Source organism: Suncus etruscus, chromosome 6 (genome assembly GCF_024139225.1).
Source record: "Suncus etruscus isolate mSunEtr1 chromosome 6, mSunEtr1.pri.cur, whole genome shotgun sequence".
Taxonomy (NCBI): domain Eukaryota; kingdom Metazoa; phylum Chordata; class Mammalia; order Eulipotyphla; family Soricidae; genus Suncus; species Suncus etruscus.
Window position 1 is genome coordinate 117241929 of NC_064853.1, and position 18504 is coordinate 117260432.

Genomic DNA, 18504 nt, shown 5'->3' on the forward strand with positions numbered 1-18504 from the left:
TCATACATATAAGGTCTCTGCTAAATCGCAGGTTCCTATCACAAAACTTGCAACAGACAAATTAAATACAAAAATGCTTAAGTTATACAAGGGGGTGGGGGATTCTGGTCATTCTTATCTAAAATCACAGAGTAAAAACATTTAGAGCAGGGGTCTCAAACTCGCGGCCCGAGGGCTGTTTGCAGCCCTCCGTACAACAGGAATCTTTTTTTGTTTTGTTTTGTTTTAGTTGTTTGGGTCACACCCCCCAATATTCAAGGCTTACTACTGACTTTGCACTCAAGGATCAGCCTGACTTTGCCTCCTGAAGCCCCCAGGTAAATTGAGTTTGAGACCCCTGATTTAGAGGCTCTGTCTCCCCACTCTTCTTTACTTCTGTTTCCTGTTTTTATATATATAACCACTAGATGGTGTATCTATCTAGCCTGAAAAAGTTCATACTCTGGGTCAGTCTAGAACACAAAGTTTGCTTTGTGTTCAGCTACTGGCTAAACAAAGCTCCCTAGTTTGTCAATGTCTTCACCCATTTCCTACATCGAAGGTGGAACAGAGACATAAATGATCGAAGTTAAAACAATGATCAAGGCCACGTCTCCAATATGGAGCTAACGCAGAATTGAGTACTCAGAATAAAAGAACACACTTCACCAGCCACTATTACTACTTAAGCAGTTCCACTTGCTTGGAACAGGAACAGCTAGCTGGCTGACTAAGACAAGAATTTCTAAGACCAAGACAAGTATTTCTAGATCACCTAGCTAAGAAACACAGTAATAATCTGTAAAAATAACCCATGTGGGGCCGGATTGATAGCACAGTGGAAGGGATGTGGCTGCCCAGGATGGACCTGGGTTTAATCCCTGGTGTCTCATATGGTTGCCCGAGCCAGGAGCGATTTCTGAGCGCAGTCAGGAGTAACCTCTGAGTGTCGCCAGGTATGGCCCCAAACCAAACCAAACCAAACCAAACCAAACCAAAAAAGCCCCACGTGCCATATTTTCAACCCTGGGTGAACAGGTTTCTTGAAGCAGGGTTGCTGCATGAAATAATCCAAACCAGGTTGCGGGTGAAACACATGTAGTCTGACAATCTTCAATCTTGTATTGAGAAAGAGCTTCCTGCTAGAACTGTCTTTTTTATTGAGCACCAAGACCACCCCTGGGTGGGACAGTAGGACAAATAGTTCAAGCTATGTTCTGCTGCCCAGCTGCTCAGGATTGCTTGAACTATGTAAAACAATCTCTGTTTGGGGGAAAAACCAAGTTGTAAACAAAGAAACTAGGGATGATCTTTATTTTGGGTAAAACAAGGTGTAATCTAACAGCAATTCTAACCCTAACATTCATGGCTGGGACTGGGCAAACCTAGTCTCTAACTCTGGCTGCTGGACTTATAAATAGATATTATGTTGCATCTATTAAGCCTGGTCTTATCTCCCGTGGTCAACCCCCATTTTAGGCAAGGTGTGATCACAACAGGGAAGGAAAACTCCAGCTTAGGAGAGTCAAAATAAAGCAGCTCTTCACTAGTTCTAACCCAACTCCCGAAGAACCCTGGAATGTGGTGGTAAAATGCTATGTATGAGGACTTAGCCTTGAGTTCCTACAGCAACCTTCCCCAGGCTAATAGATTGGGCAGTTAAGAAGTCTAATTTTAATGTCATGCTATAACTAACAATCAGGTTCTTTATCTTTCAGAAGAAAACAAAACACATTCTACTTACATATTTTAATTTTTCAGAACATAAAATTCCAATAACTACAATCAAGTACTTAGTTATACATTACGGCCAGTTTCAATATGCAATAAATGATGAATAATGGAGAGGAAAAGGAAATAAAGAGATAGTTCCAGGTTCCACTGTTTCTCAACTGAAAACCTATGGCCACCTCTGAATTCCAGGACATTCCAAGGGGGCCTCAGGTAAATAACATGCAAATGGGAATGAGGGTCATGGCACAAAATTATGGGGTCACCAGGTATGAAGGGGGCAGGGGAAAACCACAGGAAGGAAACAAGGTTGGAAGGGGATGATGGTTGGAAAAAAAAAAAGAAAAACCACTATACTTCAGAATAGATACTCCAGCCATATTTATGCAAAAATAGGTACATTGGAAAATCAGGAGATAAACAGAAGATAAGCGAGAATTAGGGGAAAAGAAAATAGGGAAGCAGTCCATGATCTTAATATAACTTGTCCAATGCCATTATTAAAGGGACTGGGCTAACAAATTACTTGGAAAACTATTAAACCTTTAGGCTTCCACATACATATCACATCTCATCCATCTGTTTATTTGTTTTGGCAGAGCTTAGGGCTTACTCTTGGCTCTGCATTCAGGTGTCACTCCTGGTGGAGCTCAGGGGACCCTATGTGGTGCTTGGGATGGAATCAGAGCCAGATGTGTGCAAGTCAAGCACCCTATTCACTGGTACTATATGTATGGATCCCCAGTTTTTTTGTATTTTCAATAAACAAAAGGAATATATAAAATAAATGGCATAGGGCCCGGAGAGATAGCACAGCGGCGTTTGCCTTGCAAGCAGCCAATCCAGGACCAAAGGTGGTTGGTTCGAATCCCGATGTCCCATATGGTCCCCCGTGCCTGCCAGGAGCTGTTTCTGAGCAGACAGCCAGGAGTAACCCCTGAGCACCGCTGGGTGTGACCCAAAAAAAAAAAAACAATAACAAAAATAAATAAATAAATAAATAAATGGCATAGGGGTAGGAAAGTGGACACAAGCAAGCACAGGCAGTGATCACCTCCTAGCACCCAGCCCAAGATTAGCCCTCAAAACCCTCCAAAACCAAATCAACTAACACAAAAACCAGCTACATTAGAAACAAATAAACATGGGGCTGGAGAGAGCAGAGCGGTAGGGCGTTTGCCTTAGATCAGAAGGATGGTGGTTCGAATCTTGGCATCCCATATGGTCCCCCAGCCTGCCAGGAGTGATTTCTTGAGTATAGAGCCAGGAGGAACCCCAGAGTGCTGGCGGGTGTGGACCCCCCCCCAAAAAAAAGAAACAAATAAATGTGAATAATAATTACAGAGAAACTTCTTGGAGTCCACATCCCACAGGTGGACTGGGTAGCAGTGAAAGAGAGCACAACGTCAGGTCCTGGCTGAGGGCAGGTATGGCTATGCCCTGAGTTCCCAGGACCGCATGTGAATTAGGCCCATCTCCTGCTTACAAGAGGGACACCATTATTCTCACACTCAGAAAGCTGTACCACAAAGCACCCCTGCCCCAAGCTCTTCACCTCTTTGTTCTGCTGTGTTTGCTGCCACCTCCATCGCCTCCTCAGCGCTTCCTTCTCAAGACCCTTCTCCATGAGAGAATGGAGAGCTTTCCGCAGTATTAGGTCCCGGTCGTGGAAGCCCCACATGCCTGTGGCAAGGAGACAGTGTTAAGCTCCCTTCTGCTGTTCAACTCCTCAATGGAATGGCACAGGCCTGGCTTGAAGCTGGGGCTCAAAGAAATGCATGTTAGGGGGATTATGCATGGTGATGAAGAACAGCCATGTTTAAGCGGGAAGGTGAAGGTGGGAAATCCGCCACACCCTGCCACTCCCAGGATGTCTGACTGACAAATAAAACCCAGACAGGCAGTGACCCAAATATAAAGGACAACTGAAAAACTAGGATTTTCCTAAAGCCTGGGAGGACAACATATTACAAACAGGCAAACAAGTCCACAAAGGACTAATAAAACATCTATTAATAATACACTTAAAAAAATGAGTGAGGGCCCTCGGATTAAGAGGCCTAATGCCACAAGTCTGATCCCTGGCATAAAAAGTATGATCCTAGTGGCACTAGCATTATTTTTTTTTTTTTTTTTTTTTTTTTTTTTTTGGTTTTTGAACTGCAACCGGTGACACTTAGTGGTTACTCCTGGCTTGGGGGACCATATGGGACGACGGGGATTGAATCCAGGTCCATCCTGGGTCAGCTGTATGCAAGGCAAGTGCTCTATTGCTGCGCTCTTGCTCCCGCCCCAGCAGTAGCATTTTTATCTTAGGACACTACCGCTTAAGTGTGCAGTCCAGAGCCAAGAGCCATAACCTGAGGAGGGGCTGCAGAGTGAATATCAAAAAGCATGGGAGAGGGAAAGGAGAATATTGGAGATGTAGGGTGTACAGAGCTCTATGCTGCTACCTTACAACTGCCCAGATTGGAAGCCCTGCCCCAGAGATCTAGTTAGTGGGTCATGCTGTGCACATGTACAGACAGACATACTCTCCTTTCTTGTTCTGAATCATTATTTATTTGCTTATTTAGGGCCTTACCTGGCAGTGCTCAGGTTTAGTGCTGGGGGGCTTGGAGGACATATATGGGGTCAAGTGAATGCCTTATTCTATGTAAAGCTCTCTGGTCCTGAACCATTACCTCTTGAGCCTGTATTGGTAAGAACTAATTCTGCACGTAAGATTGAACTCTAATGCTTCTTTTGTTCCTTTTTGTTCTGTTTTGTTTTCGTTTTGTTTTGGGGGAGTCACAGTCAACTGTACTCTGGGGTTATTCCTGACATAGTGCTCAGGCTTTCTCTCTCCTACCCTCTACTATTGCTGCTTCCCAATGAGACCCTGGAGGGAAAGAGGAAGGCACTTGGATACTTACCAAGAGAGGCTGCATGCAGGAGGCAGTTTCCATCTCCAGTAGTTGCCAAAGGGAGCAACCTCTGACATGTGGGATCCACGCTCACCCACCAATTCAGACGGCCTACACAGAGAAAGGAGGAAAGAGGGAAAATGCTGCTAAAACACATTTCAACCAGCCTCTGCAGGGATGCATATCATCTCTTCTATTTCATTCACTCATAGCTGCATGGCCAGGAGGTAGGGAACATTTTTTATGTGGGGATTCTCTATGAGGAAACATCTGTCAATGTCTGGAGATAGATCTGCATCTGGTAGAGAGATGCTACAGGCATCTGGCAGAGAAACCAATGCACAAGACAGCTCCTATGACAAAGAGCTAGGAACTGTCAGTGCTAAGCTAACTTGTCCTGGATGAGAACATCAGTCTTAGGTGTAAATCCATATTGACTACTTGATCTGGCTCTGCCTTCTTCATTCTGGATAGAACAAAAATATTGGAAGCTACTCGTCCTTTCTCTTGAACATGGATCTTGCTTGTATGTTCTTTTAAGTCTATATTTTACCTTAACTATGTAGCTGCTTATTTGCCTTTTCTGCTCTGGAGAATCCCATGTTCTCTCTTGAAAACTATTTTACTGGAGCCAGAGTGATAGTTCAGTGGGGAGGACCTTACATTGAGGCTGACTTGAGTTCTTTTCCTGGCACCCCATATGGTCTTTTTTTTGGGGGGGGGGGTTGGGCCACACCCAGTAACGCTCAGGGGTTACTCCTGGCTATATGCTCAGAAATCGCTCCTGGCTTGGGGGACTATATGGGATGCTGGAGGATCGAACTGTGGTCTATCCTAGGTTAGCATGTGGAAGGCAGACACCTTACGGCTTGAGCCATTGCTCCGGCCCCCCATATGGTCTTCTTTTTTTTTTTTTTTTTTTTGGTTTTTGGGCCACACCCGGTGACGCTCAGGGGTTACTCCTGGCTATGCGCTCAGAAGTCGCTCCTGGCTTGGGGGACCATATGGACACCGGGGGATCGAACCGCGGTCCGTCCTAGGCTAGCGCAGGCAAGGCAGGCACCTTACTTCTAGCGCCACCGCCCGGCCCCCATATGGTCTTCTAAGCCCTGCCAGGAGTGTTCCCTGACAGTAGAGTCTGGAGTAATTCCTGAGCACCACTGGTGTGGCCCAAAACTTAAAGGAAAAAACCAAACAGAAAATAAACAAAAATAACCCCCCAAAAAACTGTTTTACCTTACACAAGGATGTGCACACACACACGGCCAAAGATTGTGCTCAGTCTCATACAAATAGTAACTGCATATGAAATAGTTAGCATATCTGGCACATGACTTTAAAGACATGAGTAATAGGGGCCGGAGCAGTGGCGCAAGTGGTAAGGCGTTTGCCTTGCAGGCACTAACCTAGGACAGATCATGGTTCAATCCCCGGTTTCCTATATGGTCCCCCAAGCCAGGAGTGATTTCTGAGTGCATAGCCAGGAGTAATCCCTGAGTGTCATCGGGTATGGCCCCAAAACAAAACAAACAAAAAAAGACATGAGTAATGTAAGACAAAACATCTAAAAAAAAAAAAACAAAAAAAAAACGAGCTCTTTCAAGGGAGTTTTAATTTTTGTTTATGGGTCACACCCAGTGGTGCTAAGAGGTTATTCCTGGCTCTGTGCTCAGGAATCACTTGTGGCAAGTTCAGGGTACCATAAGGGATGCCGGGGATCAGACTCAGGTTGACTGCATGCAAGATAAAGTGCCCTACTTGCTCTGCTATTGCTCTATCCACCCCCAGAGGAGTTTTTTAATATCCACCTAGTGTTGCCAGAACTTTCACCTGCTTCATATATATCATCAAATCATTTAATTCTGTTAGATTTATTTTTTCCTTTTTGTGGTTTTGGGGTTACACAGAAAGTGCACAGGGTTCATTCCTGGCAGTGTTTGGGGAACAATATGGGGTGGTGAGAACTGAAAACTAGGGTTGGCCATGTGCAAAGCAGGTGCCTAACTCACTATAGTATCTCTCCAGCTCCTATATCATTACCTCTAAAAATAATCTAAGATAAACCCAACAAAAAAATTAAATCTATTGATAAAGGTTCATATAATTCATATATACAAACAAGACTTTTAGATGAGCTTCTACTGTGGATCATCTCAAATTCAGTTCATTGGTTTCCCAAGAGCACTTCAGATTTCTGAAGTGCATCTCTGAAGTAAATTTTTCCTGGGTCAATTTTTAGATATTGATTTCCAGTCCCTCCACAGTTCCTTCTAGTTTCTCTTCCAACAGGAAATTCTCAGAAGAAAGTCTTTTACTTCTAACTGGTTGGTTCTTTGAAGTGCCCAGATGGTTGCATGCTAACCCAATGAGCTGTCCAGTTACTCCACCAGATCACACCTTAACTGGGGAAGCCTCTGGCAGAGAAGGCAGAGAGAGCACATACCTGCCTGCTCCAAGGCCACCAGCATTGACTGCTCGATGAGGTCTCTCTCAATGAAACTTCGGAAGTCGTCAGTGTACACTGTTAGGTCTGGGAGCTGGAAGGCACAGATGGGCATTTCCAGGGGGTGCTCACTTCCCCCCATAGCCCCACCATTGGAAGACATGTGTGAGCGCGCCAGGGAGATGATACTGGAGCTGGCATGGGAGATGCCCCTAGACAGGCGTTTCTCTGCAATGAGAAAGGAAATCACTGAGAACATGCACAGCCCATTTAGAGATTCTGAACTTGCTTGATCATCTCTCCCCATGATATGTTTCCATGAGGGACATGCTCCAAGTCTAAGGGGTTCCAGAGTTCACAACCTTCTTTCTCAAATACAAGAGAACTAGAGATGATGGTGATCTGGCAGACACTCATATTGATAAATGAGACATCTCCTTCTACCCTTTCTGGAATCTGCCACAAATCCTCTCCCCATAACTCTGCCTCCTCCATTTCTGCTTGCCAGCAGAACAGGAACCCATCCACTTGGCAATTTGTTCATTGGTGAGAAGATGAAGGGAAAAAAGGGGAGGGGAGTTCGATGCCACTAATCTGATACTTTTCATAGTTTGGGAGAATGCAGAAAGAAATTTCCGTGAAAGAAAATTAATGACAAATCTTACATACTCAAATTTTATTTTTTTTACATATTTACTAAATGTCTTTATGGTACTTGTACCTATCAGAAATGCACAGGTATAGTTAATTCCTGTTACAGATGAAGTCAGTAATGCAGGCAATTCTGAATACACACTACCTGCAACTTTTTACCAGTCATAATCATAATTTGTTCAATGTAGTATTGCAGTTCATTTGCATTGTTTGAATCAGAGCAAGATTATCAACAGAGATAAAAGGTCTTAGGCAGCAGTTTTTAACCCATTATCTCCCACTAATAAATAGAGCTGTCTTAAGTTACTTTATTGTGATCACAAACACAATTAATTGTATTTACTGGTGCCAGGGATTGAATATAGTATCATCTATCACTCTGCTACATCCCTGAAACTGTGATGTTATTTGTGTGTGTATGTGATACTATTTTATTTTTAAAAAATTGTATGAGTGCTGCCTTAAGGCCTACCTCTGTCCTATGAGGTACGGTGTGCAGAGGCTGCAAATAGCAAACAGACTCCAAGTAGAATCAGAAGCCCACTACTGGTATGGGTCATTCTAAATAACTTTGGAGACAGTCTTTAGTAATAATAAATAAATAAATAGATAAATAAATAACATGCCCCAGCCTACCACCTTATAGGCACATTTTCTGATACTGCAGTGGTGCTCAGGAGCTGTTGCTCAAGGTTCTCTTATGTGCTGATGGCGTTTGAATCAAGGTCATGGCTGAAGCTGCATGCTAGGGAAATATTTTAACTTGTAACTATCTCTCGCCCATAACATTTTTTGAAGTTAGCACTGGTGATGGGGGGTGTTCTTTACATGACAGAAACCCAACCACAATGTTTGTCAAGGTGTTTAAATAAAATATTATTTAAAAAAGTTTAGATTTAATATGGCCACTTTACATCCAATCTAGTTAAAATGGATCAGATATAAAGTACCAGGTGCTCATGGTTAAATAAAAATAGGGAATGAAGAGAGAGTATAACAGGTATGACATTTTTCTTGCATGGGTGAACCTGGGTTTGATCCTCACCACTACAGATAGTCAGGAATGATGGCTGAGCATAGCTGAGTGTGACCCAGAAACAAAATAACAGCAAAAAAAAAAAAAAAAAAAAAGGAGAAACTGCTAAATGTTCAAAAAAATATCCTTTGTCCTCGAAATTCCTATTTCAGTTTCAGAGACCAACTTGTATATTTTTCTAGAATTTCTTATGCACACAGAGGCACATACAAAGTTTGATATTTTTAAAAGGGGGGCTATTTTTAATAGGAGGGGCTGGAGCAATAGTATAGCAGGTAGGGCATTTGTCATGTATGCAGCCAACCTGGGTTCAATCCTTGGCAACCCATCGATTCCCAAATCCACGAGGAGGTAGCCCTGAGAGCAGAGTATGGATTAAGTCCTGAGCGTTGCTTGGTATGGGCCAAAACAAAATAGGTAAACTAGACACATACTAGATACGCTGTACCTTTCTCTGGAGCTTTTTTTTTTTTTTTTTTTTTTTTTTTTGGTTTTTGGTTTTTGGATCATACCCGGCAGTGCTCAGGAGTCACTCCTGGCTCCACACTCAGAAATCGCTCCTGGCAGGCTCGGGGGACCATATGGGATGCCGGGATTCGAACCACCGTCCTTCTGCATAAAAGGCAAACGGCTTACCTCCATGCTATCTCTCTGGCCCCTTCTCTAGAGATTTAAAAAAAAATAAATTTATGGGTTATTTTGTTTTGTGTTTTTGGACCATATTAAGTGATGCTCAGAGGTCACTTCTTACTCTGCACTCAGGAATTATACATGGAGGTGCTTGAAGGACTATATGGGATGCCGGGGATCAAACCTCAGTTGACCATGTGCAAGACTAAGTCTTCACTGCTGTACTCTCTCTCCGGCCCCCAGAAAGATATCTCACACACACACACACACACACACACACACACACACACACACACACACACACACACACACACACACACACACACTCACTCTCTCTCTCTCTCTCTCTCTCTCTCTCTCTCTCTCTCTCTCTCTCTCTCTCTCACTCACTCACTCTTTTTTTGGTTTTGGTTTTGGTTTTAGGGCCACACCTGGTGACGCTTAGGGGTTACTCTGGCTATGCGCTCAGAAATTGCTCCTGGCTTGGGGGACCATTTGGGACACTGGGGGAATCAAACTGCAGTCTGTCCTAGGTCATCCGCAAAAATGCCCTACTGCTGTTGTGCCACCACTCCAGCCCGAAAGATCATATTCTAACTAAAATGCATAATGTGTTAGAGTTTCACATTTTCTTTCTTTCTTTTTTTTTGGGGGGGGGGGCCACACCCGGCAGTGCTCAGGGGTTACTCCTGGCTGTCTGCTCAGAAATAGCTCCTGGCAGGCACGGGGGACCATATGGGACACCGGGATTCGAACCAACCACCTTTGGTCCTGGATCGGCTGCTTGCAAGGCAAACACTGCTGTGCTATCTCTCCAGGCCCGAGTTTCACATTTTCTTAGCTATGCTAGTGAATGTTTCCCAATTGCTGTTTTATTGTATATATTATTAACAACTTATTCTCAAATTATGTCTGCAAAACTGTTCAATGTCTTTGTCCACAGAAGTCAATGGAAAAGGAACTTACCGTATATACTCAAGTATAAGCTGAGCCGAATATTAGCCGACCCTCTAATTTTACCCTAAAAACTGAGAAAACTTAGTGACTCAGAATAAGCTAAGGTGGAAAATGCAGCAGTCATTGGTAAATTTCAAAAATAAAAATATATACTCAAAAAATTACAATAATTGAGAAATCAGTATGTTAAATGTTTTTCAATATTTATTGCTAAAGAAAAACGGTAAACTAGCAACAATAACTTTAAAACTTTAAAGTGCAGAAAACTGTAGCTTAATAGGTAATCAAGCTAAAGCACAAGTTAAAATCCTTCAAAATTGGATTCCTCCTCCTCATCTGTATGTCCAAATAGAGCTTCAGCTGTATCTGATGTGAGGGTATCAGTATAGACATTGTCATCATCACTGAGTTCGCAGATATCATCATCACTGCTGTTGGTCTCATACAAAGCGCTGAATATTGTGTGATAAATAGTTCAGTGGCATCCAGTTCAGTTCAGCCGCCTACCTCTTCAGCTCAGCCGTGACTTGTGAACTGAGCTGAAGCACCAGCCACTCCAGCAGAGGGCAGAAGGCGACTGGAGACTACAAGAATAAGCCGAATTCGGGTTTTTCTGCACAAATTTTGTGCCAGAAAAACTCAGCTTGTACTCGAGTATATATGGTAGATGCTACACTCTTATTACAGTGCTTATTATAAGGAAGATTTATCAAATGTATTTTCAAGGGCCCAGAGAGATAGCAGAGCGGCGTTTGCCTTGCAAGCAGCCGATCCAGGACCAAAGGTGGTTGGTTCGAATCCTGGTGTCCCATATGGTCCCCCATGCCTGCCAGGAGCCATTTCTGAGCAGAGAGCCAGGAGTAACCTCTGAGCACTGCCGGGTGTGGCCCAAAAACAAAAACAAAACAAAAAAATGTATTTTCAAACTGTATATATCTGCAAAAATGTTCTTGTGATTTTGTTTAGAGAAGTTTATGAAAAGGAACTTGGATGTTCTAGACTCATATTATAGTGCTCAGTGTAAATATGTTTAAGAATTTTCAAATTAAATGCGTCTGCAGAAAGGTTCTAATGTTTACGTTCAGAGAAGTCTATAAAAACTTTGTGATATGTATAAGATATGGAAAAATACTGAACGATGTATACAATTTAAGCTTTGATGCTTTTAGTTCTGATCTGGAGGGGACAGAACCATAGCACAGAGGTTAAGCGTTTGCTTTGCATGCAGTCAGCACAGGACAGACCCTGGTTCCTGGTTTGAATCCTGGCATCCCATATGGTCCCTCGCGCCTGCCACAAGAGACTTCTGAGCACAGAGCCAGGAGTAACCCCTGAGAGTCACTGGTGTGACCCCAAAACCAAAAAAAAAAAAAAAAGTTCTGATCTGGAGTTCCAATCTCTGGTGGAGAAAAGTAGAACAAAACTTTTGTAAGGGGGCCGGTGAGGTGGCGCTAGACGTAAGGTGTCTGCCTTGCAAGCGCCAAGGAAGGACCGCGGTTAGATCCCGGTCCCCCCCCCCCCCAGCCAGGGGCGATTTCTGAGTGCTTAGCCAGGAGTAACCCCTGAGCATCGAGTGTGGCCTGAAAAAACAAACAAAAAACCTTTTGTAACTTGTATCATTTGTTTGTTTGTTTAAAATAGAGAGGGTGGAAATATAATACCCAGCTATCAACCCTAAACAAAGGTGTTCCCCAAACATCCTCTTCCCAGTAGCCTTTTGTTTTTGTTTTTTTTTTTTGGTTTTTGGGTCACACCCGGCAGTGCTCAGGGATTATTCCTGGCTCCAGGCTCAGAAATTGCTCCTGGCAGGCACGGGGGACCCTATGGGGCACTGGGATTTGAACCAATGACCTCCTGCATGAAAGGCAAACGCCTTACCTCCATGCTATCTCTCCGCCCCCAGCCTCTTCTTTTGATGTGTAAAAGTCCACTGGATAGTTACTTTTGTAACCTTCCCCCACCCTGGTAGATTTGGTTCTGATAATAAAAGAGAACAGTTTTGGCTTTGGGGGATTTGGTTCTAGATAATTAAGAGAAAGCAGTTCTGGCTTTTGGCAGCGAATGCAGAGGCACATAGCAGAGAGGCTATGAGTCAAAAAGCAGATTGACCCCAATTAGTCTTTTCATGACTGCTTGATGTATTATTTCTCTGCCATTACTCTGCTTCATCAGATCAGTACGCCTAAGGGGTTAGAAACATGTGTGAGGTGGTCTCACCACTTGTGGATTATTTTGCAAAGTATTCCACATTATGAATGATTACAACTTGTGTAGCCATTACTGTACAAACAAATATTAAGTTTGTTTTCTGAGCCACATCGGCGGTGCTTGGTGAACTGTGCAGGGCCAGGGATTAAAACCAGGCCTGCTATAGGCAGTTTGTACTCCAGCCCACTGAGCCAATTCTCCAGCTCTCAGCGTTGTTTTAAGGCCTTAATTATTATAAAATCACATTGTATTGTATTCTGTGCATGCATGTACACATGCATTGCTTGCACCTCACATGCATGTTGTCTAGTTATATTTAAGCAATAATAGATACATCCATACACATACACTTATAACAAATACTTAGGAATGAAGATACTGAGTCAGAACATATGTGTTTTGTCTCTTTTGTTCTGGGTCACTCTGGAGAGGAAGCCATGTGGAACCCAAACCAAACCTGGCTCAGGGTCTCAAGTACTTCGAGCTATATCTCTGGCTATACACTTGCATTTTCAGTTCTTTGATAAATACTAACAGGCACTAGAAGTGAGGCTCTAAATTCTACCTCTGTATACCTTTCAACTCAGACATCTCCTTCTTTCTTCAGTACTCAGGATGCAGAGATGGGGGACACAGCAAGGCTACCTAAGAAACAGCACTCCTCAAAGGAGCACAAAACCTTCTGACTACATTCAGAGCCTCCTCAAGAATCAGGAAACCTCCTGACTGTCTGCAGTGCTGCTCTCCCCGACCCCCGCCACTCTGTCCACAGAAGGAACTCTGTACCTTGAACGATGTCATCTTGTCGCTGGAGTGTGGCCCGAGGTGGGCGAGTAGCAGGCTCTCTCTCAGAAATCCCCTTTTCAGGGGTCCTGGAACTCCCACTCCCTTCACTACAGGGCAGGGGCAGATTCTCAGCATGTACTTGACTGAGCTGCTCAAAATCACTGAGGGCGGCACTCACGTCCCAATTCTTTCCTGGAGGGGCAAAGTAAAAAGCAGATGGGGCCAAGTGTGGAATCTAAGGGACACCACTGTAAGATCACTCGCAACATTTCCAAAAGTCAGCACATCAATCCCCGCACACTTTAATTCTTCCCCCGCTCTTCACTCCTCTAACTTTTCTCATACTCCAAATGGAAGAAGACTACAGTCCTGATTTACTTTTTAGTCTATTTCCAGGAAACTGTAATCTCCCTGAAACAGAGGGGCCCTAGAGCTCTAGTAACCTAAAACTTCGCTTTACAGATGATGGAAACAAGAGCTAAAGCAGTACAGTGAGTTCCCACAGTTGCCACAGTGGGGGTCCAGCCAGGTCTCCAGCCAGGTCTCCTAATTCTGAGTCCCAATTCTGAGTCCTGGCGTAGAAATGGCCCCAAAGGTACCTAAACCACCTGTAGTGGAATGTGTCTTTTTCTAAAATAACTGACAGCTGTTTGTTATCAGATCCTCCCCCAACCCCAGTATTTTGGGCCACAGCTGTTGGTGCTCAGGGATCAGACTCCAGCAGAACTAGGGGGACCATATGTAATGCTGGGGACTGAACAGGGTCAGCCAGGTGCAAGAGAAGTATACTCAACACTGTACCACAACTCTGGCCCTGTCCTCAGATTACTAAAGGGAATTGTTAACTACCAACAAATTTAAGAATCTGCACTCCACAGTCATTATGGAGTTTCCTATTAAACAGAAAAATTTTCTGTTGGCCTTCTCTATTAAAGTATTCCATCTACACTGCATCTCTTTCTCTTCCATTATATCTGCCACCATCTTAATTCATCCCAACTACCTTTTATCCTCACTTCTAATCCATTCAGAAGAATCACATGTATAATTCTTACTTTGTTTTGTTTTTACACCAAGCGGCATTCAGGTTACTCCTGGCTCTGTGCTCAGAAACCACTCTTTTTTTGTTTGTATTTTTGGGTCACACCCAGCAGCGCTCAGGGGTTATTCCTGGCTCAATGTTCAGAAATCGCTCCTGGCAGGCTCAGGGGACCATATGGGATGAGCAGCGCTCAGGGGTTATTCCTGGCTCAATGTTCAGAAATCGCTCCTGGCAGGCTCAGGGGACCATATGGGATGCCATGATTTGAACCACCATCCTTCTGCATGCAAGGCAAACGCCCTACCTCCATGCTATCTCTCCGGCCTTCAGAAACTATTCTTGGCCAGCTAAGGAGACCATATAAGATGCCAGGGATGAACCCAAATCTGTTCCGTATCAGTTGTGTGCAAGGTCAATGCCCTATCCACTATGCTATTGCTCCAGCACCTCACATGTAGTTCTTCTGAAGTACACTCATTCTTCTCGTTCCTCATATTACCTTCTCAGTCTCTCTCTCTTGCCTCTCTCCTTGGTCCTTGCATGAATCTATTGCACTTAAATATATATATATGGATATGTGTGAGTGAGTGTGTGTATGTGTGTGTGTGAATACAGGGAGAGAGACAGCTCTAAACAAAGAAACTTCTGTTCTCATGAAGTTTGAGAGTATGAAAAGGTGTAACTGCAAAAGTAGGTTCTTTTTGTCTGACATGCGATGTTTTCTATGATCTGGATCTTTATCCTGTTCCGTATACTTTGACTCCCTTGGTTGTCTGAATATGATCTATACAGTTATTACAAAGATTAAGTGATTTCTTGAAAGATCAAAGACTAGGCATATATGTATGTATTTGTTGTTGTTGTCGTCATGTTTTTTCTTATAATTCACAAGTTAAATTCGATGACTAGACCATATTTAACCACTTTGTTTCCTGAAGTATTACTTTGTTCCCTATTTCAGGTCACACTGGCCCCTGCAGTTTCTGGACATGTAAAGTCTAAGCCCACCTGTGTCCTTCCCATTGACTATTCCCACTGCCTTCAAAGGCTGAGGTGTTTTTGTTTTACTTTTGCTTGGGCTTAGGCTTGGTCATGGGGCCACACCTAGTGAAGCTAAGGGCACTATGCAGTTTTAAGAGATCAAACCTGGGGCTTCCACAGGCAAAGCATGTAAGTCCAAACTTTTAAGTTAACTCTCTTAACAGTCACATTCTTTTGAAGGGGAGAATGTTCGGGTTATTCCTAGCTCTGTGCTCAAAGGTCACTCCTGGTGGTGGCCAGAGGACTGTATGTGATGCTGGGGATTGAACAAGGCAGGCCAAATGCAAGGCACATGTCTTAACCCCTATAACATGTCTCCAGACCATTGTTACACTCTAAATATGGCCTGGTTACCTAATTAAAAATCACAACTTGGGGCCTAAGCAATAGTATAGCAGGCAGCTGATCTAGGTTCTAACTCTGGTACCCCATATGGTCACCCAAGCCATACCAGAAATAATTCCAGAGCACAGAGTCAGAAGTAAGCCCTGAGCACTGCCAGGTGTGCTCCTCTTGCTCCTTCCCCCACCCCAAGAAAACAACACAAAATCTACCACCTGGGTAAGAAAGACAGTACAGCTTGTAGGGCTCTAGCTTTGCACATGGCCAACCAGGGTTCTATCTTGCAATTCCGTAAGACCTCCCAAGTAGGGCCAAGAGTGATCCTTGAGCTCAAAAACCACAACTCACCTCACCATTCCCCTTCCCATGTTTTACAGTACTTTCAGAATTTTATAAGGTACTTTGTGCTAACACTATTACTGATTATTGACTGTCTTTCTCAATTGAAAGCTAAGGGCAGGATTTTTTATTTGCTCTCTTCAAGTGCCTTTAACCTAGTACAAAATAGACAATACATGTTCACTAAAGAATGGATTACTTCTGAAAGATGAATGACAGCTATTCTGAGCACTGTGCATCTGTATTTCTAACTTCTTCTATACTCCTTCAGATCAGGTTCTCCAAACACCCCAAACTGCATCTTCACCATCCTTCCATCCCCCTTACAGGCTTCTCCTCCTCCTCCTCTATTCCAAGCCAGTCTGGCACCCCAATCATTCAGGCCAGAAATCAAACCCCTTCAGCTGCTTTGCCATGTTCGCCACACTCCAGATGCTGCTCTTCCTCTTCCCTCACCAGCAAGCTAAGTGACCTAACAGGGGTCCTCAAACTTTTTAAACAGGGGGCCAGTTCACTGTCCCTCAGACTATTGGAGGGTCTGACTATAGTAAAAACAAAACTTATGAACGAATTCTTTTTTTTTTTTTTTTTTTTTTTGGTTTTTGGGTCACACCCGGCAGTGTTCAGGGGTTATTCCTGGCTCCAGGCTCAGAAATTGCTCCTGGCAGGCACAGGGGACCATATGGGATGCCGGGATTCAAACTGATGACCTTCTGCATGAAAGGCAAATGCCTTACCTCCATGCTATCTCTCCGGTCCCATGAACGAATTCTTATGCACACTGCATATATCTTATTTTGCAATGAAGAAACAAAACAGATACAAATACAATATGTGGCCCGTGGGCCATAGTTTGAGGACCACTGAAACATCCCTCAAATCTAGTCTAGCTTCACTGTAACACCCCAACTGAAGACTCTACCTAGCCTCTTGGTCTTCTGGGAAGGACACTCTAATCTCTCCTATTTTAAGCCTGCTCATTTGGTAGAACACCCAGTAGTGTTCAGAGGTTACTCCTGGCTCTGCACTGAGGTGGTTCTCAGGGGACTAGATGGAGCACTGGGGATGGAAGCAAATGCAAGGCAAGAGCTTTCCTTGCAATACTATCTCTCCAGCTCCTTTCTGTTTGCTTGGGCCACATCTGGTGGCACTTGGATTATTTCTAGCTCTGCACTCAGAAATTATTCCTTGCAGGGTCAGGAGACCATATGAGATGCCAGGGATCAAAGTCAGGTTGGCTGTGTGCAAGACACTTAACTGCTGAGCTATCGCTCCAGGCCCCCACTTATTCTCCAGCGACCTACTAGTAGTCCAAATCCTCATCTCCTCATGTCAAGCTGGCAATATTCTTTTTATTTCCTTCCTTTGTTTCTTGTAGTACTAGGGATCAAATCTAAGGCTTCCATACATTCAAGGCAGGTGTTCTACCACTGAGCTATAAACCTCACCCCTGAGCTGAACAAACACTGGTTTTGTTTGTTTAGGGGCCACACCTAGCAGTGGCTCAGGGACTGTTTTTGGGATTCTGAGCCCAGTAGTCACTCCTGACAGGGTCATGAACTGAACCAGAGTTAGCTGCATGCAAGACAAGTACCTTAAGCCCTATACTATGTCTTCAGCCCACAAAATTAGCCATAGTCTTCACTGACCACTAATTACCCTTCAACAACTATAATGTTAAAACCCCAAATATTACTGTCACTTCCACTAATTATTTTAAGATATATAAAATCTTTTTTTTTTTTTTTATGGTTTTTGGGCCACACCCGGTGGTGCTCAGGGGTTACTCCTGGCTGTCTGCTCAGAAATAGCTCCTGGCAGGCTCGGGGGACCATATGGGACACCGGGATTCGAACCAACCACCTTTGGTTCTGGATCGGCTGCTTGCAAGGCAAACGCCGCTGTGCTATCTCTCCAGGCCCCAAGATATATATAATCTTACTGTCACTTATCTGACTAACATTTTTCCAATGACCATCAAGTGAAATGTCATGCCACAAATAGGCTCCTTATTCTGTGCATTGAATCTGTTTCCTACAAGCCGTCTCACTCTTTTTTGCTATCGCTTCCCCAGCATGTCACACTGTCCTTGATCCTAACACAAGGTGTAAAGCAATCCTTTCTACACACTTTCTCAACTGTTTCTTCAAGGTTCCCACACACATTCTTCAAAGTTCATTAGCACAAAAGTCCTCCTAATCTAAATTAGGCTTCTCTCTTGTGCTTTAGTACTAAAGTTTTCCTTCATCTCAAGAAAAGTACGAGTGCACACAAATGTATATGTAGCATTAATTTGCAATGTAACTGTTAATAGCTAGATCTACAAAACATATTGCTTAGGTACAAGTCCAACTGAACCTCAGATTTAACAATTATTAATACTCGGAGTTGGACAGATCCTATAGCAGAA

The 18504-nt window shown here is 43.7% G+C and overlaps 1 protein-coding gene and 1 pseudogene across 1 annotated transcript in view; one reads left to right on the forward strand and one right to left on the reverse strand.

The window, feature by feature from the left end:
- OTUD7B (OTU deubiquitinase 7B) overlaps positions 1–18504 on the reverse strand; it is a 71825-nt gene that overhangs the window by 15022 nt on the left and 38299 nt on the right. Inside the window, exons 3-6 of the mRNA XM_049775695.1 lie at positions 13331–13522; positions 7060–7287; positions 4626–4727; positions 3266–3393 (exon numbers count right to left, since the gene is read on the reverse strand). Coding sequence (XP_049631652.1) covers positions 3266–3393; positions 4626–4727; positions 7060–7287; positions 13331–13522 — 650 coding nt within the window. The remainder of the gene's footprint in view (positions 1–3265; positions 3394–4625; positions 4728–7059; positions 7288–13330; positions 13523–18504) is intronic.
- LOC126012457 (uncharacterized) lies at positions 8167–8296 on the forward strand (annotated as a pseudogene).